General features: G+C 35.6%; 3 protein-coding genes across 6 annotated transcripts in view; 1 reads left to right on the forward strand and 2 right to left on the reverse strand.

Annotated features, from left to right (window-relative positions):
- LOC127857711 (carbohydrate sulfotransferase 15-like) overlaps positions 1-26,405 on the reverse strand; it is a 99,318-nt gene that overhangs the window by 16,133 nt on the left and 56,780 nt on the right. The window lies entirely within an intron of this gene.
- Positions 1-26,405, reverse strand: part of LOC127857710 (carbohydrate sulfotransferase 15-like) — an 86,958-nt gene that overhangs the window by 14,912 nt on the left and 45,641 nt on the right. The window contains exon 1 of one of the 4 annotated variants that reach the window (XM_052394345.1): positions 21,726-22,278. The exons of 2 other annotated variants lie outside the window; for them this stretch is intronic. The gene's annotated coding sequence lies outside the window, so the exon portion shown is untranslated. Of the gene's footprint in view, positions 1-10,847; positions 11,138-21,725; positions 22,279-26,405 lie in introns of those variants that run through there. One more of the 4 variants, XM_052394346.1, reaches the window with a different exon arrangement.
- The window catches only part of LOC127858685 (B-cell linker protein-like), a 27,885-nt gene continuing 10,812 nt past the window's right edge, over positions 9,333-26,405 (forward strand). The window contains exon 1 of the mRNA XM_052395912.1: positions 9,333-9,379. Within this exon, the coding sequence (XP_052251872.1) occupies positions 9,333-9,379 (47 nt within the window). The remainder of the gene's footprint in view (positions 9,380-26,405) is intronic.

Genomic DNA, 26,405 nt, shown 5'->3' on the forward strand with positions numbered 1-26,405 from the left:
CACGGTTTCAAATTGTTAGATCTGTGCAAATCTACATCTCTAGGTATTGTGAATGGTCGTATATTTAATACTAATAACTACGTACACATTTTGTTCATATAACGGTTGTTCTGTCATCGACTATCTAATAATGAATGAACGTCACTTTTCCTTGATCAATGATTTTACTATTGAACCATTTAATGAATGGAGTGATCACGCACCGCTGCGTTTTACAGGGGGTGGATCGTACGCAAGTAACTGGCGTGGCGTAAGTGAGAAAAATAGTAACTGGTGTTCAAAATGGCGGTTAATGGGTGAATTGTGAATGTTTTCGTCGGAGTTTTTGAAAGGTTTGTACATTTACGATACTTATTCGACATTATACTTACGCGCATGATGATCTACTGATATCCATTTAACATCAATATAAATTCTATTGATGAATTATCAATATTGCAAAAGTTATTGAAGACTTTATGCACAAGATTCTCATTGTTTACGATTGACACAGTTCATTGTATATGCATTTTTATGCCATATATAAGGGTTTCTCAGCAGTTTTTATGGAAAGGTGGACTCAAAAACCAGTATAGCTTACCTTTTATGACCACCAGGATGCTTCCAACAGGCAATCGCAATATATGCATCAAAATTCGAAAATTAAACCCCATTTCAATAACTGGTGAGCACAGTACCCCCACTTTCAGTAACTGGTGTTTTTAAAAAAAGCACACTTGGTATATGTACATAAAAACAAGGCTTGAATTCATGAACGTTTTCGTCTGAATTATAGACTCAGACTTAAAAAAAGAATCGAACTATCATTTCATCTACAATTCGTGTCATACACAAATCACATTTACTATAAAGAGATTTACACAAAGACCACTTTTCATTCATTATTAAAGCATTAAAATCGCTAATTAATTGATTGAAAATCTCAGTCTGAGTCTATATTTTAGCCTTTCAACATTTGCTAATACGGACCTTTGTGCAGTTACAATCCCATTCCTCACAACTTAGCTTTCTGTTTCAGAAACCATGAGTTTGACATAAGGGCTCCGCACAAAGGAAAGAAGAGAACGATAAGCAACCTCGGTGGAATTCCGAAAGGCGTTCAGTCGATTCGGGAACACTTCAACGTTAATGAATAAAAAAACTACCTTCTTTAAGACATGGCATTCCATTTAATGATTTAAAAGAACTCTAAATAAAACAAATAATGCTCTTTTTATAATAGCTAATTTAAAGTGACATTGACATTAAAAAGGGATTCGTATTAACAATGTTGTTTTAATCATAACTAAATGATTTTGTATAAGCAAAGAATAAGTAATGCAACGGATATGTGGGAACAATATTTGTCTCCCGGAAATCATGCAAAAGCTTTGTCAGATAATGTGCATAATAAAAAGATTCATCGAGGCCGTGTTTTCTTATTTAAAGTGTTCGCGGAATTTTGATAAGAATGAGATTAATATTAACTAATATTTGTGTGACACGGTAAAAGTTGTTTTACCCGTTTTGTAGCTTAAATCCGCGGGACAAGTACAGCGAACTATAAATATTAACGTTTTTTCCTGAATAAATTGCATTGCTGGTAAAACTGTTCACGTTTGCGTTTTACATGAATGCTCGAATCTGTATCATATAATACGCATGATCTGTTCCATACAAATAAGACATACTAGAATGTACTTAATTTATTGTTACGTTTATTAACATTTAAATAATGATTCAAAATAAATTAAAATGTAAATTGACTAGAAACACGGGAGCCGCGTTCTGAGAAAACTCGACGTAATACTTGTGCGTAAAGTGTCGTCACAGATTAGCCTATGCAGTCCGCACAAGCTTATAGGGGACGACACTTTCCGCTTTTATGACATTTTTCTTTTAAATAAAGTCTCTTCTTAGGAAAAATTCAATTTAGGCGGAAAGTGTCGTTCCTGATTAGCAGTGCGGACTGCACAGGCTAATCTGGGACACTTTACGCACATGCATTATGCCCAGTTTTCTCAGAACACGACTCACGGTATTAACACACACTGTGTTACTATTTACGAATGTAATAATAATGAAACATAAAATCACATTACTATTTGTAATGACAATCACAGCGGTTCGGAATGGGGAGATATTTATCACAATAAAATGTGAGCACACTCTGGCTCCATACCAACTTTAAACGACTAGAAAAGTATATGACGCTATCAATGTATGGTTTATGTCACTTATACGAAACTTAACTAGCACCAAAACCCATACTATATAAAATCTTTCCATGAATTCCACCACAAAATATTTTTAAATATATTAACAATGAAAATGCCGAAATCCGAACACAATGTATACATATGTTTTGATTATTTATGTGTCCTTGTGAAAAAATTACAAAATCGCATATTATTGGAATGTACATATTGGGAAATAAGAACAAGAACAACTAAGTGTATACAAAAACAAACACTCAGTTCCAGAATGTCTACTCATAATATTGAACATACAGCTTGTAAACAAAAAACTTTTAAAAAATCAACTGTGATAACTTAAAGATTAAAATCTATTTTTCCCATCCTATTTATAAAAGAACGGATGCAAGCCTATAAGTTTCATTACATTCGAGAAAAATAACTTCAAAAAGACTGTCAGTGTTGATTTCCTGATTACTATCATTAAAACGACGATAAAGCTCAAATTAAAGGAATTATTGTGATTTTTGGTTTGAATAAGAATTTTGTTAATTAAGCAAAAAATGGCACTCAACTTAAAAACAAGCAATTCAACCAATGAAATAATAAACAGGGAAACAGTGGCAAACGTTGTAGTTTTACAAGAAAGGGTGTTAGAATAACTCTTGATAAATTTCCACACAACATTGCTTAATATGATTGTTCATGCAATGCCTCCATTTGAACATTTTTCCACATACGTGGCAAGAAAATTTGGGAGCATCGTGCTTATTCATGTGCTGTTTCAACAGCCTCATTTTCTTAAATGTTTTGGTGCATGTTGCACAGGCATGCTTTCCTTTTCCATCGTCCGGAGGGCTGCATTTGTGTATTCGAAGAATTGATGGGGTTTTGTATGACTTCGAACATACTTCACGGGTGTATTTTTTTTCATCCGAATGTCAACTCAAATGTTGTTGAAGTGCGTATCATGACTGACATGGCTTCGCACACACTGTCCATGAATACTTCGATGCTTTGCCTCGGTGAATCTCATTTTCATGCTTGTTAAGCCAATACGTCGTTGTGAACTCCTTCCCACACTGACTACAGACTTTTGGACCTTCGGTGTGGGAACGGGTGTGACGCTGCAAAGATTTTTTTTACACTTGAATGTTTTACCGCACTCTGGAAAATCGCACTCGTATGTGGAATCACTATGAATCTGCATGCGCCGCTTTAAAGAGTATGCACATGATAATGCAACACTGCACACTTCCCATTGAATTTGATCTCCGTTGGACGATTCCATCTGTAATAACACATAAAATAGATATTATGTTTTCTTTTTTCTGTGTACTCTGACTATTGAATAAACACCAGTTACTGAAAGTGGGGGTACGGTGCTCACCAGTTATTGAAATGGGGTTTAATTTTCAAATTTTGATGCATATATTGCGATTGCCTTTTGGAAGCATCCTGGTGCTTATACAAGGTAAACTATAATGGTTATTGAGTCCACCTTTCCATGAAAACTGCTGAGAAATCCTTATATATGGTTTCAAAATGCACATAAAATTAACCGTGTTAATCGTAAACAATGAGGCATTTGCGTATATAGTCTTCAATAACTTGTTTAATATTAATAATGCATCTACAGGATTTATACCGAGGTTAAATGAATATCAGTAGATCATCTTGCGCGTAAGGACAATGTCGAATAAATATGGTAAATGTACAAACCTTTCAAAAATTCCGACGAAAACATTAACAATTCGCCCATTAAGCGCCATTTTGAACACCAGTTACTATTTTTCTCACTTACGCCACGCCAGTTACTTGCGTACGATCCACCCACTGGTTTTACATTTGTTTGCCCAAAACCTGTTCAGAACGTTACGTCACAGTACGAAACTAAACCCGAGTGGAACGATGAAAACACAAAACGCTTCCGATCCGGCATTATTGGTTGTTTACTCAGTTTTTAATCAGTTAGGACTAAGCACTAAAAAAATGCAACTTATTTGATAGTCTAGTTGGTACAAAATTAACATATTCAGCGTAAATATGGGGTTTGAAAGAAAGTAACGATATAGAACTAGTACACCGAAAATTTCTCAGGAAAATCCTTACAGTTAGAAAATCAACAAATTCAGATGGTCTATATGGAAAATTAGGAAGGTACCCAATTATTATAAAACAAAAACTAAAAGTACTTAAATACTGGATAAAAACAATAAACCCGAATAACAAATTACTAACAAGAAATATTTATCATATGTTAAAAGAGGATGCTGATGAAAATATCACATACGGAAATAAAAACTGGGCCTTTGAAATAAAATCTCTACTAGAAAATATTGGACTAGCACATATCTGGTGGAATCAAAACGAAGTTATACCAAATGATTATGACCTAAAAATTATATCAGATCGAATATATGATATCTTTAAACAGTCGTGGTACTCAAACATTAATAATTCAAATAGACTAGCCTCTTATAGCACCTATAAGGAAGATTTTGAATTCGAGACATATCTTAATCGCATAAACGTAACAAAATTTAGAATTGCCCTAACTCATTTTAGAATATCCGCACACAATCTTGCGATTGAGAAAGGACGACATGAAAATATCCCAAAAGAAAATAGAATGTGCAAATATTGTAATATGAAGGTAATCGAAAGTGAATACCACTTCTTACTTGTATGTCCAGCTTATACCACAATCAGAAAACAATATTTGAAACCATATTTCTGTCAATGGCCTTCAATAAACAAGTTCCGGTCTCTTATGTCGTCAAAATCCACTAAAGTAATAAACAATCTATCGAAGTACATATATTATGCAACAAGATCACGAACTCTTATTACTCCGAATGTACCCTAATTAAAAAGCATACTAATGTCTCTTGCATCATGTATAGGAAGATACTTTAAAGTACGCTAAATCATAAAGTTATTATTTATAATAAAGCCGTCATTGATATGTGCAACTAACTTATATATTTTTCTTAAGATCATATTGCGTTTAACGCAAAAATAGCTCTAATCGATATGTGTAATGAACTTTTTGTAACTCATTTTATATTTATACAACAACATTTTGTCGCAATAAACATTGTCTATTTTGTTTGAAATTCTAAGTCACATACATGGAAATACATGTTTGTTGTTATTGTACTATGTTCTATGTACTATGCAAATTTTGCTTGCACGGCACTTACATCTATGTTAAACCTTTTCAGGTTGATGTTTGTAATATTTCATGTTCCTCTCACTTTTCACGCTATAATTCTATTGTTGGCTATAAATATGCATTGTGCTATTTTATGCCAGAATAAACACGGTGCCTATTATGGGCCGTCAATGCATCAGTTTACCGCGTTTTAATAATATTGTCCAAAGTATTGACTCTATTAATAAATCGGTCGAAGATTTTTCTGAAATTATCAGATCCGTGGCAAATCCATTATTTCCCAATTGCTATTTTGTTAATAATAAGCCTTTTTTCTTAAAGAAAAGTGTTTTTAAAAAACGCGGATTGGTTTAACGATGAATGTAAATCTGCGCGAGAATTATATTTACAAGCATTACGACTTTTCAATGTTGAACAGAATAACTCAAATAGAATACTTTAACGGAACGTAAATCCGAATATAAAGTAATAATAATGAAACATAAAAATGCCAGCTATAGGGCAAAAATGAAAGAAATTGAGCGTCTAAAAATGTAAACCTAAAGAATTTTGGAAATATTTTAAAAGTCAACCGAAACCAGATCATACTGGCATCTCTATTATTAATACATTCAAAGAGTACTTTTCCAATTTAAGTAATGATCTATCTAACTGTTATAATGAAGAAGCAGAATATTTCTGTACACATCACGATTTTAATAATTTAATTGGTTTTAATAATGAACTTGACCAGCCTTTTACCGTCAGTGAAATTCACACTGCATTTAAATCGCTCAAGCGTAATAAAGCTCCAGGCAATGATGACCAGTTATTAAACGAGTATTTCATGGAATGTATTGATATCCTTGCTTGCCATTTATGTGATATTTTTAACGGGATTTTAAATTCAGGGTACCACCCAGAAAGCTGGATGGAAGGTTTAATAATACCACTACATAAAAAAGGTATAATACCACTACATAAAAAAGGTGATAAAACCGACGTACACAATTATCGTGGTATTACGCTTGTAAGTTGTTTGTCCAAGCTATTTACTACTGTACTAAATAAACGAATTGAGAAATTGTGTACGGACAATAACAGTGTTTCAGATGCTCAATTCGGATTTCGCAAAGGGCGTTCAATAGTAGACCCAATTTTTATTTTACATTCTCTTGCTCAAAAATATCTTAATGAAAAAACGAGGCTATATGTAATTTACGTTGACATGATGAAATGTTTTGATTATATTTATAGAAATGCACTTTGGCTAAAAATGTATAAACAGGTATTGATGGTAAAGTACTTAGAATTGTTAAAGACATGTATCAAAACGTAAAATCTTGTGTGAAGGTTTGCTCTTCTTATTCTGAATATTTCAACTACGCTGATGTGTTAACGGCAAGGGGAGGTGATGTCACCCCTTTTGTTTTCATTATTTGTTGAAGATTTAGAGCTTTATTTGCAGTATGACATTAACGCAGGCTTAAGTATTAATGATATTATTGTGATTTAGTTGTTATTCGCCGATGATATGGCTATTATAGGTAAAAGCCCCGAGGAAACTCAAAGGCATTTAGATCTTTTGTTTTCATATTGCTGCACATGGGGTCTAACTGTAAATATCACAAAAACTAAAATAATGGTTTTCCGAAAACGCGGGGCGTTATTAGCAAATGAAAAATGGACCTATAATAGCCAACCAATCGAAGTTGTAGATGATTTTAACTATCTAGGTACTGTTTTTAATTACACAGGGAACTTTTGTAAAAACATTGAATATGTCAATGGAAAGGCCGTAAAAGCTTTAAATCTTCTTTTCTGCAAATGTAACGACTTTGATTTCTCGCCCAAATCTTTGTGTCAACTATTTGATGCATTTGTAACACCAATACTTAACTATTCTTTTGAAGTTTGGGGATATACGAAATCAAAAGAACTAGAAAGAATCCATCTTAAATTTTGTAAAAGATTATTAAGAGTAAGAAGCAATACGTGTTCTGCTGCAGTATATGGTGAATTGGGCAGATATCTATTGTATATCCACACAAACATCAGAATAATTAAGTATTGGTTTAAAATTAAAGACACTGATAATATTATATTAAATGTTGTTTATAATGAAGCTCTTAAATACTGTATTAGTGGAAAGAGAAATTGGGCAACCAATGTAAAAAAATCTCTTTAATGATTATGGATTTGCATACGTGTTTGAAAATCACCAGTTTGTTAACAAAAAGACATTTCTCAGTGAATTTAAAGGCAGAGTCATAGATTGTTTTAAACAAGATTAGTTGCGCACGCTTAAAAGTCCAGTTTTATTATTGTACAAAGAATTTAAAATATCGTTTGAATATGAAAAATATTTCGATGTCTTACCTAAAAGTCTCAGATTTTACTTTTGCGGATTAAGAATTTCAAGTCATCCATTGAGAATTCAAACGGGTAGGTTTAGTAATAATCGCATAGCTAGGAAAAATAGATATTGTACTTTTTGTAACTCACGTGATATTGAAGACGAATACCATTTTATGTTAATATGCCCTTGTTATAACGATATCATAAGAAAATACATAAAAACTTATTATTTCAAGCGACCATCAGTATATAAATTTCTAAGCCTAATGAAAACATGTTCTAAAGAAGAAGTTGTTAAGTTAGCTGTTTTTGTGAAAGAAGGTCTTTTAATTAGGAAGTCTTATTGAATGTTGTTCAAAATACGAATACGTCCAACTGAATTGTAATGGTACACGGTTTTGATTTTGTGCTTTTCTATTTGTTTTGTATAATTGTATGTATATAATAAAATATTCATTATACGAATACCACCAGCTGAATTTTATGTTCCGCTGGTTTGATTATGTTTGATTTTGTTTACTTGTTTACTTTAATGGTTTGTGTAATTATATTTACGCAAGTAGTGTAAATTTACTTGTATTCATACTGGATACGAAAGCGCTATTGTAGTTATGTTATGTAACATATCTAATGTACTCACTTATTTAATATATTTGTGCATAATATATGTAAGATAACCAATTGCCATTTACTGTCTGAATGTTACATTTGGCACCAAATTTGTTCCATTCAAAGTTCGTGAGCTATTTCTTTCTATTCTAATTTAATCATTATTATACACATAGCATTTGTTGATGTTTATTTCCCATAAATGCTAATAGCTGTTTGCCGCTCTGTTGCACACACACTTTGAAAATATTCGAGTGTTTCGTGTATTCATTGTTTTGTGTTTACCCACCACTGTCATGTACTATGTTAGATAGTATGTACAACTTTTATAACTGTATAATCTCTTTCTTTTCATATTGTTTTGTGTTTACCCACCACTGTCATGTATTATGTTAGATAGTATGTATAACTTTTATAACTGTATTATCTCTTTCTTTTCATAATGTTTTGTGTTTTCCCACCACTGTCATGTATTATGTTAGATAGTATGTACAACTTTTACAACTGTATAATCTCTTTCTTTTCACATGACTCTTCGATATGTTTATGATTACATGGTTTTGACTGACGATGTAGTATGTACAAGTCGTTATAAAATTTATGTTCTGTAATAAACCGAAAAATACGGTATAAAGAAGTGTCATAATTTTTGGACTCCCTGAAGTATGGTCGCCTATGATAGGAGACAATACGTATTATAGTATGCGGACTTCGCGAGCTTATTTTGGATGGCACATTTGCGCGCGTTTTCCGAGAGCGTGACTCACAAACAACACAGTCACGCGCATGATTGAAAGCTTACCCAAGTGCCTTTAAGTGTGTACACCGATAAATAAGAGTAGACTATTCAAATGTTCGATCTTTTTATGTTCGAAACGCTCCACAAAGTTGAGTCCCATTGAAAATTATCATGTCCACCCCATCCTTTTCCCTTCATGCACATACACATGTTTAAACGAACAGTAGGTTTAAAAATACAAGTTTATAAATATCATACACGCAGCGCCTGATTTGTACCGAACAAGAAACAGAAAATGGGGAAGACCTCCGTGCAAGAGATGTGTGAAAGGCCGACACCATCGTAGGCATCCGTGTGTTACCGGTACTTGTAATAGGCGTTTAATCAAACATATTGCTTTGATTTCATGTAGAGTGAAGCAGCTCGTATCCAATCAATCGTATTCAGGGGGGTAATAACGTGACAAACAAGATGGCGACGTTCATGCCGAGACAGGCATTTTTCGCCGTGGTAGACCCTTTATTACTTTTATTAATTTTTCGATGTCGCTGTCTTTCAAGCCATTTCAGCAAGAAACAAGATGTGTTTGTGAAACACAATGTCCCCCTATATGATGTTTGACCTTGACCTTGACCCCTCACCACTCAAAATGTGCAGCTCCATGAGATACACATGCATTTCAAATATAAAATTGCTAGCTTCAATATTGCAGAAGTGACATTACATGAGCAATTTTGACCCATATATTTGACCTTGAAGGATGACCTTGACCTTTCACCACTCAAAACGTGCAGCTCCATGAGATACACATGCATGCCAAATATCAAGTTGCTAGCTTCAATATTGCAAAAGTATTCATAAAATAAGCGATTTGGGCCACATATATTTGACCTCTGACCTTAAATGATGACCTTGACCTTTCACCACTCAAAATGTGCAGCTCCATAAGATAAACATGCATGCAAATATCAAGTTGCTATCTTCAATATTTCAAAAGTATTCATAAAATAAGCGATTTGGGCCACATATATTTGACCTCTGACCTTGAAGGATAACCTTGACATTGACCTTGAACCACTCAAAATGTGCAGCTCCATGAGATACACATGCATGCCAAATATCAAGTTGCTATCTTCAATATTGCAAAAGTATTCATAAAATGAGCGATTTTGGCCACATACATTTGACCTCTGACATTGACCTTGACCTTTCACCACTCAAAATGTGCAGCTCCATGAGATACACATGCATGCCAAATATCAAGTTGCTATATTCAAAATAGCAAAAGTTATTGTAAAATGTTAAAGTTGACGCAAACAGACCAACAAACAGACCAACAAACAGACCAACCAACAGACCAACCAACCAACAGACAGGGCAAAAACAATATGTCCCCAACTACTATAGTGGGGGACATAAAAAGTGATTAGCGTTTATTTCGTATTAATGTTCGCTCTACATCGCCATGGTATACAATTGAAAAAAATACCTGTCTCAGCATGGGCGTCGCTATCTGTTTTGTCACTTAATTACCGACTCTGGTACTATTTCATGTGAACGACATTTGTTACGAACAACCTGACGATCTTGACGTCACGATATATACGGGCACATTCAGCCCATTTAATTCACATCTTCGCAGTTTGGAGGTGAACACTTTTTTCTACACGAAAAACTATTCATTTTGGAGGTAAGCCCTCAGTTTAAACAAAAATGTATTTGGCTTACCCAAACATTTAACATACCATAAATTTGTTCCACAAGTTAAAACGCGTTAAGGTCAAAATATAGACAAAAATAGTTAACTTACCCGTTTAAGACAAGCGTCGCACCCATAAGTTGTCAATAAAACCCATGAGTTGTCACTCATAAACACTCTTTAATATGTATCAATATTTTCCCAAATTATAACTAGAACAATCCGTTTAACACAGCTGAAATTGAACTGCGATATCCACCGATATAATCAGTATCATGAGAATAACACAGTTGTATCAAGTAATTACTACATTACTCCATGCCACACCATTGCTAGAAGGTAATAATGCACGCCACTGTTTGCCCCACCGTGATGAAATTTCATCACCGCACATCTAATAACGCACTATCACAGTTGCTTAACACGATAACGACAGCCGATAAGCAGACGACCGCGGAGGCGTGATATAACGATTACATTCGTAACAATGTGGGGACATTTTTTTAAACAATCATTTTCGTCACAAGTTCATTTACAAAAATTCACAATTTACCAAACAGTTGGGTATTTTCATGGCAACATATAAGATGAGCTTATTTACGCAGGGCGTAGCGTTCTTAGACTCAGCTATTGGTGGGGTAAAAAATAGATTTGCATTTTTCACTTTTTCGTGATAAATAGGTCTTAAAGATTCATTTTTTTCACAGTTTAAGTGATGATACTGAGATACCTCGCTCTGGGAAAATGGGGCTGAATGCATATACGTATACTTCCGTCCCAGATAAGCCTGTGCAGTCCGAACAAGCTAATAGGCGATTTTCGCTTTTATGTTTTATTCGTTTGAAGAAAGGCTCATCATTCAGTTAGCAAAAATCCAATTTAAGCGGAAAGTGTCATTCATGATTGGTCTGTGTGGACAGCACATATTAATTTGGGACGACACTACGAACATGCATTAAGCCCGCCTTTCCCAGCGCGACCTCATATCAAATACTAGATGCCAACGACATAAAAAAAAACAATGGCCATGTAAGAAAAGAAACTTTTAGAAATATCATAACAAAACTGTATTGCCTATTAAAAACGTTATGTAATATAATTACAAAATATGCATATTTTAAACAAATATATATTCTACAGCGCAAGATCTAAGAGAATATGCTGAATGGTGTACTTGCTGAATAATTAAAGACAAAGCTTTAATGTGTACTTCAGACAGTATCAGTACCTCCAACCCTAAACTACCCTATCGTCCAGTACCACCCCTGCCGTAAAAAAATACGGATATCAATCGCACAGTGTTTTATTACTCCGGAAACAGCAGGTCATACAGCGAATATACTTACATCTAACACTTAAATTATCCCTCAAAAGCCCTCATATCAGACAAGATTTTATTGTTCTATAATCAAGGTTTATATAGTATGCCAATAATGCCGTCGAGAGGCTTTCTTCCCAAAGACATGCTTTCTTGAGACATGCGTTTCTACAATACGGGGTTAAACGAGGGTCAATTAAGTGCACATGTGTTTTGTTAAAACAATTTTTTTTTTTTGGCAAAACGGAAACAAACGCGCACCGATGATACATTTGCAGACGAGTTCGTGGTTTGAAGATTGGATGATTGGATTACCGATGGCTTATTTCACGTTCAACATTATTTTCATGATAAGGAAAACACAACATGCACGTAGCATTGCAACACGTTCCGCTTTTATGGAAAGTTTCGTTTAAAGAAGTCTCTTTTAACGAAAATCTTAATAATTTTAGTGAACTGCACAGGCTAATCTGGGACGTAACGCACATGCATTTCATTTAGCCCAGTTTTCTCAAAGCAAGACTTATTATATTTGTGTACATGCATCAGTCTAAACTAAACGCCGTAAAAGTGGCAAAAAAGTGCTGCGGAAATATTGCTGCTAATCTTGATGATTTTCATGAAGCTGTTGCTGGGATTTTTGGTGTTGAAGATGATGACGATTATGATGAAAATGCTGCTTATGATGTTGTAAACAACGAAAACGACAACAAATTAGTTAAATAGAGTCGTTCTTTAGCAATTCTCGCTAAAGCTATCTAATAACTAAACTGTTAATGATATTAGCAGAATCGACGCGGAATGAAAGATAGTGAAACCAGACTTTTACGGTTCCGGGTCAAAGAAAGTACACATTCACTACGTCGATACAAGTGTTTTCGTGATGTTTAGTGACGTTATCTTGTGTTGGCATTTTCGTGTCAGTCGGTGGAGAAATATTGATTAGAGAACAGCGACTTTTCTTTGTTTATAAAGTACCGTTAAACGGCAATGTCCCATTTATGAACAAGAGATGTGTTTGTGAGAAACACAATGCCCACTATTGCGCCGCTTTGCAATAAAATTTCAATACATCATTTGGCAGGTTTAGAAATCTCCATTTTAAAGCTAAGGTAAAAAAAATTAGGTCCGTTTCTGGTCTCCTTGGTGAAAAAAACAGGGTCGGTAGGTAGGGATTTTTTTCGGGTACTAGAATGGAAGGCTACTAAAGCTTATAATACGAAATACATGTATATATATGCTTTGTTTGCTTGATATAACATCTTTTATGAACGAAAATGTCAAAAAAGGGTGCAAAACTGTCACAAGATAGGCCCGTTCGAAGGTTTTGGACACCATGCTCAATGCTTGAAATGCACTAAGTGACCTCAAGAACTTGTTATTGACCCGGCATGACCCATATTAGAACTTGACCTAGATATCATTTAGATGTAACATCTGACTAAATTTGGTGAAGATCAGATGAAAACTACTTCAATTAGAGAGCGGACACCATGCTAAATGCTTGAAATGCACCATGTGACCTCGTGACCTCGTTTTTGACCCGGCATGACCCATATTCGAACTTGACCTACATATCATCTAGATACAACTTCTGACCGGGAGGGGGGAGGTCTGTAGACAGTCAAAAATGACCAAGTCAGACATCACTGACAACCAAGGCCTGTGGTTTATCAAAGAGATCATAGCCAGAGTTGATCATGTATCTATGGACATAAGTCCACAGGTATGTAATGAACATCAAAGAAATTATAATTATATCATTTAAAAAAACTTTTACAAATCAATCATTTGTGTTATAAATAATCAAAATAATAAATATGTACAGTAACTGTGAAAAGAAATTCAATTCTTGGTAAGGAAATATATAATATAAGATTTTTAATTATATAAATTACTTCCCTTGAAAATAATTGTCTCTAACAAATCTCTATTTTTAGTAGCAAATAATTAAAAGCCACTTCCGTGAATGTGATTGACCACTCGAAATGTGTAGCTCCATGAGATACACATGCATGCCAAATATATATAGTAGCTATGTTCAATATTGAATAATTTTCTCCCTTTTTAAAGCTTAATACTTCCCTTAAATTTTTAATTTTTACCGTAGACCGTAAAGGATGACCTTGACCTTTTACCACAATGTGTTTGTCAGAAACACATGCCGCCTACTGCGCCACTTTGATTTATTCAACCAAAATATATACGTTGGCAGGTCAGATAAATATGTCCATTTAAAGCTTATTACTTCCCTTGACTTTGTTTTTTCGACCCTAGACCTTGAAGGATGATGTTCACCTTGAAATTTTACCACTCAAAATGTGCAGCTCCATGAGATACACATGCATGCCAAATATCAAGGTGCTATCTTCAATATCTAAAAAGTTATGGCCAATGTTAAGGTTTTAGCAAGACGCCTACGGCGGACGTCGGACGACGAGCTGGCTATGACAATAGCTCGGGTTTTCTCCGAAAACAGCCTCGCTAAAAACTATAAATTTCCCAATTGCTTAAAAAAAAAAATTCCAATAGAAGGTTAAACAAATATTTAAAAATAAATAAATAAAATGCAACTTTTAGTAAGTTTCCCTATGCAGCTCTTTGGCTTGAACCTCGGTAAATATAACATTGACAGCTTAACAAAAATTAGTTATAAATTTTAAAGTACATGTATTTGGGAGAAAAAAACAACAACACCGATTTCCCAATATGAAGACTTCACGATGCGACATTTTCCAATTTCAGGGGTTTTGTTTTTTCCCAATTTGACATATACCGGTACTTTTCTCTATTCGCCAAAAATAATCGCTAGTGAACAACAATACGTTCGAAAAGCGAAATATTATGAAGACGGTAGCAACGGCAGCAGTAGTAATGGTAAACGTAGTGGTGGAATTAGAAGGTGCGTCTGAAGCAGCAGCAGTAGACAGGTTAACGTGGTGGTGACAGACAATAAAAGGTGCGTCTGAAGCAGCAGCTGCACATTTCCAATAAAAAGAATTGCCCCCTGCCTTTAACGTTAAATAACAGTACTGATTAATCTCTGCATTTGAACAGCTTGAATTCTACGATTCGCTTGATATGCTGTCGATGATGATATCGATGCGTCAAGGGTATTCAAAAAAACGCACATTCGTCCCACATGCTTTTTACGCACAAAGTGCATTTCTTTTTTTTTCTGTTAAAAGTACACATTCAGATTTCGAAGAAGAATAGTGTATATGCAACCAATAAACTGCTGCACATATGCCAAGGTTGACAGAATGCGCAAAGCAAGTCGTAATAAATCTTGATTATTACAGGATATACACTGCTCACGAGAGACACGTGGGAGCATTCTATGGTGTGGTGTGATCACTGCTTTAGTGTGGTATGACCGCAGTTTTTGTGATGAGTTTACGCGATTTTAGCTTTGTGGACCGCATGTTAGGTGTGGTGCGACCGTGGCTTTACGATTTTAGCGTGAATGCGGTAAGAGCGGTGTGACCTTGGTTTAAAATGCTGAAACCGCAGATTTAGTGCGATGTGACCGCGGTTTTACTGTGGTGTGACCGTGAGTTTAGTGCGGTGTGATCATGTTTTCGTATGTATGGCTGCGGTCGGAGAGTAGTGTTATTTAGTTGTTAAGCGACTAAATAACGTTATTAATATGATCTACTTTGATTGTATCATATATTTTAAAGAAATCAAAATTTCCGTTTCTTTTTTTTCACACTGTTGGTAATGTTAATTTGTATTAATGAATTTTAATTGAATTTACACAAGAAGTTTTACGAGGCGTCATCAACTGGAACAAACGATAAGGAAAAGTACAAACCAGAAAAGGAAGAAACTATAATAGGTTAAAAAGAATGTAGTTAATGAAGGAAGAAGAGATATTATGTGAAACCTCATAATACCCATAAGCCTCGTTCTGGGAAAACAGGGCTTAATGTATGTGCGTAAAGAATAACCCTCATTTAAACGAACAATGCCATTAATGCGGAACAGGTTTTTTTCCCACTTTTTGGGAAGATAGCCCATGGCTTTGGAATTGGGAATTTTATCGGCATTTTCATGAAATTGGGAAAATAAATTCATTAGCCTTTTTTTCCACATGAAAAGTCCACTGATTAGGGAAATACTAAATTTGATATAACTCTTTAAAATCATTCAAATTAAAAGAACAAATTCATATAATACTTTGTTAGATGTAATTGAATTGAAATTGAGATAAAATATGCATTAGACTTCTTTCTAAAAAAAAAAAAAAAAAAAAAAATTTTTTTGGGAAATTGGGAATTTTTTGCCACATTTTGGGAAAAAAAGTATACTTTTTGGGATTGGGAACATAGCCGAATTTCGGCTATAAAATCGGGCCAAAAAAAAACCTGCGGAAAATGATAATCATGTGAGTATTGCATTTATTAAGCCCGGGTTTCCAATAAAGAGGCTTATTTCATAACTGCAATAAGATCATGTAATATTAAATCACGGAATAAAGTTCATGAAATAGAACATACTTAATACCCCATCGAGGATGACTAACACAGACATATGTGTTTTTGCTTTGATATTTGTTTAGTCTCGAGCAATGGAATTAATTACTACTGAGAACTCCGCGGAGATCGTGATAAAAACGTTCCTGTAAGATGAAGTAGTTCATTTTATTTTAGTGCATGGGGCGTCGCAAAATAAGGCATATTAACTACAATTCCACCTGTCGTCTGCATTAACAACAATTCCACCTGTCGTCTGCAACTGTGGCGTCTTTGGCGCCATCTATTATGAGGAAGCAGCCGAACGCTATGAACTTCCGGTTTATAATATATTAATAATATACGAATTATACGCTAGATGCAGAAATTGCCTTTACAATAAAAAACCTGATGCATTTTAATGAAACAAATCAAAGCATGTCTTAAAGATAGTCGACATCACAATATTTAAGCCTCGTTCTAATAGAACTTGAACAGATTAGCCTGTGCAGTCCGCAACGGCAAATCGAGGACGCCACTGTCCGATTACATTACTTTTTTGCTAAGAAGAAACTTCATTTTAACAAAAAATACCATAAAAGAGGCAAGTGTCGTCCCCGATAAGCCTTTGCCAGGGCCCTTTCTACATTTTGGGGGATTTGGGCCGGGGCTCTTAGAGGGAAGAATTTCGCGTCGTTTTGGGCGAAAAGGGAATTTTAGAAGATCTTTCACCAACCATTCAACACTTAAAATTGCTATATTTTAATGTACTAGTAATTTAAATAAATAAACATTTCATCAAAGGTTAATAGCACAATACCAGCTGGCAACATATGTATAAAAGTATTTAAAAAAATAAAAAATAAAATTATGTTTTTTGGAGGAGGAAATTTTTAGCTGAAATAGGGGGAAAAAGTATACTTAATTCAAGGGGGAAGCCGCCGATCTTCGGCGGTAAAAAGTGCAAATCGAGGGCCCTGTTTGCGGACTGCATACGCTCATCTGGGACGACACTTTACGGACATGCATTAAGCCCAGTTCTCTCTGTGTATGGATCACTTTGAGCAACGCAATTGTCAGTTAGTTAACTGATAATCCCAAAAGATCTAGCTTGGAGGCAAACCTTAAGTTGACAATGATAATCGTTTTTTTTCCAAAAAAATACATGTGTTTGATAATACCCCTAACATACCTGTGCAGAATATGATCCAATTTTGTCACATTCATTTTTTATTTCTTGAAAAGAATCATGCGATTGATGTAAAACGAGGATTCAGAAAATGAGACGCGAAGTGGATCGTCCCAGTTTAGTCCAAGAAGTTCGCACACGATTATCATTTTAATACGAATATTTCCGCTTTCATTAATTTTTTAAAGGACGTTTTTTCGAAACAAAAATCCCGTTGAGGCGGAAAGTGTCATCACTGAATGGCCTATGCGGACTGCATTGACTGAAGTTCGACGTACTTAATTTTATAGCACATGCATTAAGCCCTGTTTTTCCAGAGCGAGGCTCCAATCAATTTCGAGAAACCCCCTGCCGCGATTTATCTTTTAAACATAAAATTGAGTCGTGTTCTGAGAAAACTGGGCATAATGCATGTGCGTAAAGTGTCGTCCCAGATTAGCCTGTGCAGTCCGCACAGGCTAATCAGCGACGACACTTTCCGCATAAATTGTATTTGTTCTAAGAAGAGACTTCATTTAAACAAAAAATGTCATAAAGTCCAGAAAGTGTCGTCCCTTATTAGCCTGTGTGGACTGCACAGGCTAATCTGGGACGACACTTTACGCACATGCATTATGCCCAGTTTTCTCAGAACTCGACTCAATTAATCAAATATTGCAAAATGCGACTTTTTTCATATTTTGCTTCCGGAGAATAAGACGGATAATCAGTGAAAAGTGTCGTCTTTGCATAGGTTGTTTTCAAGGTGCCAGCCCGTCAAATATTAATAAATAGTATTCAATCGGTCAAAAATGTGCGTGTGTGAAACGAGAGTAACTAAATCATCCAAATAAGCTATCGTGTACAGTACTTCATAGCTTGAGTTTTATTTAGATTTTATTGCATCTTGAGCAGACATTTATCAGGACATACATTTTGTATTACTATGCGTCGTAAACAAAACCGAACATTATGCTAATTGTGTGTACCTTGGTATGTACTATTTTGCACTTCCGATACTATTTTTAAAGTCGCCTTGGTGTAGTGGATAGGGTGTCCGCCTAGCGACCGGGAGAAAACGGGTTCGTTCCCAATTGTGGGAGCGTTCTTTTGAACTGCCCCAAGGAAACCAAGTACTGGTTCTTACTCTTAGTCCAAGAAAACGAACTCGAGAGCATTCCATTATAAAGCTTTCTAAAGGCTTTCGATGCAATCAAGCTAAAATATATATGTTTAAACTGAACACTTAATTTCTTAAATGTGAAAATCTTGGATTTTTCTCGAAGCCGCTCATTGGGTAAACGGGCCATATGCGGACTGCACAAGCTGATATGGGACGGCACTTGACTCACGTTCATTAAAACCCGTTTTGACACAGCGAAACTCAAACACCCTGTGACATACGGTGTATAACCCGCAGCTAGATAATGGCCCTACTCACCCAGATTCGACAAATGTCATAAGTTAAGTAAGTATTCTCATTTGTAACTAGGTATCTTTCTCCTTTAAAGGTCACAAAAAGGCATCTGTATGATTTGTTGCAACAAATAACTATGAATGGACTTGCTTGTATCTTCACACGATGTACATTGAAAATGTCAGTGAGTTTAGCATCAAAGTTAACGTAATGCCAATGCAACAATTTGATGGGAAACACATATACATGATTTTCGCTGCATCTGATTAGAAACAAAGAATGCGTGTATCGTTATTAAACAACAAAATAAACCACAGGCAGCAGTATCATAAGTTTGCCCCCCCCCCTCCCGGACCCTACCCCCGCCCCCTCCCCCGAGCTTACCCCAGGGGTTCCAGATTGTTAAATGTACACCTATTGTGTATGGTTTGACTTTTCAACAACGAATATTGACAAAAATACACAGTTTTAAAAAATAACCCTCGTATAGGTTTTATATATATTAGACATGCATTAAGACTCGTTTTGGCAGAGCGAGGCCCAAGTTTTTATCAGAAAATCAATGAAGCAACCAAATTTAAGCAGATAAGGGCTTCTAAGCTCCTAGGCTGCTGCTAATTTCTTTCACTGAATGTGTTATCATCTTAAACTAATCTAACGAAAAATGAATGTATGTAAAAGCTTTAACATGCACGTCTATTATATAGCGTATTAATGTTAAATCATTTTGAGCCGACCGTGCTATGTGAAAAGGGGGTTTAATGCATCATAGCAGCATGTGCGTAAAGTGTCGTCCCAGATTAGCCTGTGCAGTCCACACAGGCTAATCATGGACGACACTTTCCGCTTTTATAATATTTCTGTTAAAAGAAAGTCTCTTCTTATCAAAAATTCAGTTTAGACGGAAAGGCAATTGAGAAATAAGTCGTGAGCGAAACTCCTCTCTAAACGTAGAATCCCATTTATACCTAGTCTCTGAATAGTATAAACCATCTCGGGGAATGTTATTACAGTTCAGTGAAAAATCCAATGGGGGCGTGATCACTCCATTCATTGAATGGACATACTGTAAATGACTTTATCTGGGAAAAATTACATTCTTTTGTTAACAAGTAATCAATAACTGAGCAACCATTATTGGACAAAAATGTATATTGATCAGTATTACCTATACGACCGTTAATAATTCGGTAACATGTACCTTTACAAAGATCTAACAATTTTATCCCGTGGTTATTATGTGACCTGTCATTGGAGGCCCGTGCAGGTGTGCTATCGAAAACATAATCAGGACAATCACAACAATCATTTACTTTATCAAATATAATAAAATCACTTTTCTGACCGACTCTACTGTTAAATGCTAAAATTTGCCATTTTATCGACTTAAAGATCCCAATTAGACTCAAAATGGCTAAGAAAACTGTGACTGTGCATGAAGGCTGAACTGTCTGAAACTAATGTTGAAAAAATCATTGATATATATTTTAATTTTAAGAAAAAAGACAAAGACATTCAGCTGTTAATATTATATTCATATAAACATGTGTACTAATATAATAAATATCATTACATATAAACAAGTGAATTTTTAATGTTCCCCTTTTCCTAAAAAACGACGCATTTTTTCCCCTTTCGACGGGCCCCGCCACCATTCCCCTATAAGTGATAAAAAACACTGGAAAAAAACTTGGATACGCAATTCCGTTGATTTCTGATTATGGAAAAAATGGGACTTTGTGTCGGTCTTTTTTTGGAGTTTGAAAATTGTATTAAATTCGTAGACCTGTTAACCCCAGGAAATCAAGGAAAATTGATGCCCGCTAATAATAATGATTTCACGGTACATTAAAATTTAAATATAACGGCAACTGATTTAAGGGACCATGAATATTCGATGCATACATGAAGTTTGAGTGTTTTCCTTTGCCACGTTGTGAGGTTGGTTGACCTAACACGCATTATTAGTTTCGTTTGGGCTACAAGCATATCTCCGTTCGGTCGGGTGTGTAGGTCAGTATTAGGTCAGGCGTAGTAAGAATGCGATATGAACAGGTCAACCGTTAACATGTATTCTCTTCACAACACTGTTAGTATACATATGAATAAGTTTCGTTGTATTAAACAGACTGGAGGCTTAATTATACAATATATGCAATTGAATGTAATACTTGTTATTAAAAAAACAGCGTGTTAAGCAGTAAACTGGGACTTTTATCTTTACTTTGTCTAACCATCATTGACTTGTTCGTCAAAAAAATAATTCATTATTTAAGTATATATTTCCCAATGTCAGAGACTGTTACAACCCCCCCCCCCCCCCCCCAACCAAAAAAAAGAACCAACAACAATAGCCAAAAAAAATACAATCAAATAAACTGAGTTATAGGTCATTTAAAACAATGTATTGTTAATCGATATATTAACACAATGATGTTTATAAAAACGCAAATCTGTTAATAATCATGTTCCTGAGATCAACAACAAAAGAAAACACAAATTTTCGATTTACATACATAAGAGCAAATTAATGATGCACATTTTTATATCTTTCGCACTTTAAGATGAACATCAGATGAAACTTATAATCCGACATAATCATATACACAAACATATAACAAAGTCTTACCTGTAAAAAAGATAAGCGAACAGGCGATAATCCCGTTCGCTTAGAAGAATACAAGTCAATCGACTGCACTGTGTACATGTACTGTATACCAATGTACTGTAGAAGTATTTGCACGAAAACACACCTGTATTTTTCGGGTTTCCAACGAAATGTAAACAAAGATTGAACCCAGACGGTTAAACAACATTGAAACTTTTCCTTTAAATTCCCTCAGTCAATCCTACACCATGTGCGGTCACACAAATATTGCATCCAGTATTTACGATGCATGAATGTAAACATGTTTAATTTGCTATTTTTTAGAATTAGATCTATATACCGAAGTACTGAAGTGAAACAGTCTGTTTAAAAATATTTGTAAATGTCACACCTCTTCAGAAATCACTTATAAATATTGGAATGTATATTTAATAAATCCGTCATCCATTTTGTAAGTATTTAAATCCATCGCTATGCACACCTACATGCACCCGAAATCATTCACTACTCTATTTACACCAACAAGCGCATGTTTTATCAGAGGGTATATAGTACAGCGTGTTAACACATTCTCATGTACATGAAAATGGCGCGATACAAAAACCGATTTTCCCACGATGAGGCGACAGCGTTTTTTTCCAATAATGGCTATTTTGGGAAATTATGTCGCGAGCTTCTCCGACAATACAGTTTTATTGCTCAGATTTTTATTTGATGTACAGAAAATCAATTCAAAGCCCAAATCGCTTGAAACATTTATTTAAGGTGGCATTATTATACATGAATGGATGGACCGTCTAGAAATAGCAAAATTTTCGCAGGGTTTAAACGTGCTTTATTCCTTTACCTTTGTTTACATGCTTATATGGTATAAAATTATGTGCAAATATTACAGAAACATGCAATACTGATCAAATTAGTTATGTGATACATTATTGTATATACTTTACGGCCGACTGCGAACATTTATAAAGCTATATCGCACTTGTTGAGTGAATTAAATGTATTTAACTTATGTAAAACAAGTAAAATATTTTATACATTTTTCATCATAATATTCAACATCGACCATTTTTTATATAATTTTGTTCACTCAGTTATTTGAATCAACGGTCAATAATTAACGATAAATCAGATGATGCGTCGAACGCATAAAAGAGAAACAACTCGTACAAAGCATCGCAATCTCTGTGGAATTCGTCTCCCTTGAAATAAACAGCAAATCGAAATTCTTGACCGTGTTCATCGACTGGGTGGCTATAATTATTTAACATTTTATACAATTTTAATGAAAGTGAAACTGACAAGAAAATGTGTGCACTATATAGCGTAACCCAGCCAGAAAAATCCCCGACCACCATGGGTATCGACCCCAGGACCTCCTAGTTCCATATCATGCAGACACTCTACCGCGTCGCTATAAAAGCTAGCTTACATAGCAAGGCTACAGAATACCGTTAGGGCCATCGTGGTTACAGATTTAAATCCACAGGGCGACAATGCGATAGTAAGATGGCGACAATGCGATAGTAAGATGGCGACAATGCGATAGTACGATGGCGACAACGCGATAGTACGATGGCGAAATTACGAAAGTACGATGGCGACAACGCGATAGTACGATGGCGACAATGCGATAGTGCGATGGCAACAGTGCGACAATATGATGGCGACAGTGCGATGGTACGATGGCAACAATGCGATAGTGCGATAATACCATGACGACAGTGCGGCAATACGATGGCGACAGTGCGATAGTGCGATGGCGCCAATGCGCCAATGCGATAGTGCGATAATACGATTACGACAGTGCGACAATACGATGGCGGCAGTGCGATAGAACGATGGCGACAATACGATAATACGATTACGACAGTACGGCAACGCGATAGTACGATGGGGACAATGCGATAGTACGATGGCGACTGTACGATATGACTATTTCATTGTCGCCATCGTACTATCGTGTTGTCGCATTGTCGCCATCGTACTTTCGCATTGTCGCATCGTACTATCGCGTTGTGGCATTGTCGCCATCGTACTATCACAATTACGCCCTCTGGATTTAATGTGTAACCACGATGGCCCTAAAGGTATTCTGTACAAGGCAGTATAAGTTCTCCGTATGTCAAACACTGCTACACACACCTTAACACACACCCTCCAATTGTGAAATTCTTCCATGAATTTCCCAATTTCCATGGCATATTGTGGGGCGTCTGACACACATGGTGGGTTGTATTTTTTTACGTTGGGTGCTAATGTAACCCAGCTCGAAAAAGTGTTCCCATAATGCCCCATAAACTTTGACTACCTTGTCCCGAGGACAGCGCACTCGACTGCAGTCCTGTCACTCACTGACATAATGACAGTGGAGACGTATTTGATGATGAATACATGAAATAGTTACATAGCAAGTTTCTATGCAAAATTAAACCTGACAATTAAGAGCACAGCAATGAACGTGTCTATACCACAAAACTAGATTTTCGTCGCTTTGACCCATTCATTTATTTAATTGCTATTATGAGCGCGTATGATCGATTGGTCTAAGCGTTAGACGTTTAGTCTACGGGTCAGTGGCTCGGGACCAGTTGAAGCTTCCTTTTGTTTCTTTCTTTAATTTTATTCTTGGTTTTGACTGGAGCATTTTAGATCAAATGTTTTACATTCATCAACATAAAGCATTGAATGCCAAACTTCAACACAGGCCAAAATCTGTGAAAAGTACCCTTTAAAGGGCTGTTTAAGTTCAGCAGTTCTACACACCAGTGAATACGAATTTCTAAAAACGTCAGGTCAGAATTATAGGCCTTTGCCAATGACCGTCAGTGATGATACCGAAGGTATGTTTTTTTTCACATTTGTGTAGTTTTAGGGTTACATTTTAAAGGAAACTTTTCACAGACTTTGGCATGCTTTGAAGTTGGTCATTAATGATGCTTTAAATTGGAAATGTAAAAATCGGAACCAAAGAGATCCAGTTTAAAACAAAATATAATTAAAGAAAGATTTTTTTAATCCACACCTGAGTTCGAACCATTGACCCTTGGTGTAAACGTCTACCACCTAAACTACTCGGCCATCTGTGCTGACATGGCAGAGCATGTATTGTATACTTTATAGAAGCAATCCCGGTAGTCACAAAATAATGATAACAACGGAACTTTTCCAATTATCCAATGTTTTCGCGTTTGTAACGATTTATAGTTCCAGATTTTTTAACTCTCAACAAGATACATATATAAATATTTAAGAGCATGGTAAATGTTCAGTATTACAGTTTCCTGGCGAAAAAACTTTATACAACGAAAATTTGCAAATCCGAAACATTTTTTTTAATTTTCTCAATTTCTTAAAACGTCAAAATGTCTCTTAAATCAAACCACCCAATGTACACTGGATATTCTGACTGAGAATTTTCGTTGTTTAATTATGCATTTACTTCCTGCAGTTAAATGTATTTATCACTGCATAAATCGGATGACAACAAAATGACTTCGTGTTGTCAATGGTGTTCACACTAGCAAAAACCAGATCCTCGATAAGTTGACAGCGCCAGCTAAAAAGTAACTCTTAATGACCCCTCATGGCTGTGCCGGTTGAGGTTCAAACCTCTTGGCGGCCACAATGGCCGAAGATGCATGAGGGAGGAAAGGTAGCTGGTGACTCTGCTTTACTTTCCTTCTGTCTGTTAACTATCAAGTTCTTCTTATTTACTGTTGTTCACTCTTTATCCTCATTCTTTCACCACCCGTCGCATAATAATCATGTGTACACGAGACTAAAACGATTGACATAACATACACACATGGGCAAAAGGTTGCGATGGAGTATATATATGCAGTGCGTCTGGCGAACACGAGGTCCCCAAATAAGCAAACTGTTGTTGTTTTCATTTGTACTATAATGCACAACTCGTAGTATGATTTTAGGTTAAACTCAGTTTATATTACGCATATTAAGTTGTTTTAAATATATTTTCAATGGTAAATAATAAACATAAATATGATTAATATTAAAAAATATATATTTTCAGTTAAACAAGAAGCTGTCACAGACAGTATACCCTTAAAATGGATATAACACGTGAATTATGTCATTGTTTTTGAAATTCAAAAGTACGTTGGAAGTTTCCATGAGGAACTGTGTTGATTTCAACCACTTTTTGAATCCAAACAACACAAAACGTCATTTTCTTGTATTTGCCGTAAAGTATCGCCCCAGATTAGCCTGTGCAAACAGTAAACGCTTATAGGGACAACACTTTCCGCCTAGAAGTTCACTAGATTATAGTTTCGAAGAGACGCAATTAATGTTAGTTATAATGTGGATTTCAATCTATATATCAGTTTTTCTTAGGAATTGTGTGATTTCAAACACTGCTTGTCTATAAACGAACACAAAACGTAATTTACGTCATTAAACGCGAGTCACATTACGGAAGATGGTGTGCCGTCAACCTCGCAGACGTAATAAAACGTCACGGAGCAGCAGCGCAGTACCATGTCCCGGTAAGTACGTTAAACGTGACGCAGTAGTCGCCGTCGCTGCGGTCGTTTCGCGGTGCTCGCCAACCGCCCAGTTGAAATACGTCATTTCTGTTCCGCCAATCCTTGAACTCGTCTCCGCCGGTGACCGCGGACGCCGTCTATGGCGACATTCGTTTTCTGGTCAATGTCTGAAGAAGACGACGACGAA

Source organism: Dreissena polymorpha, chromosome 14 (genome assembly GCF_020536995.1).
Source record: "Dreissena polymorpha isolate Duluth1 chromosome 14, UMN_Dpol_1.0, whole genome shotgun sequence".
In the NCBI taxonomy this organism is placed as follows: domain Eukaryota; kingdom Metazoa; phylum Mollusca; class Bivalvia; order Myida; family Dreissenidae; genus Dreissena; species Dreissena polymorpha.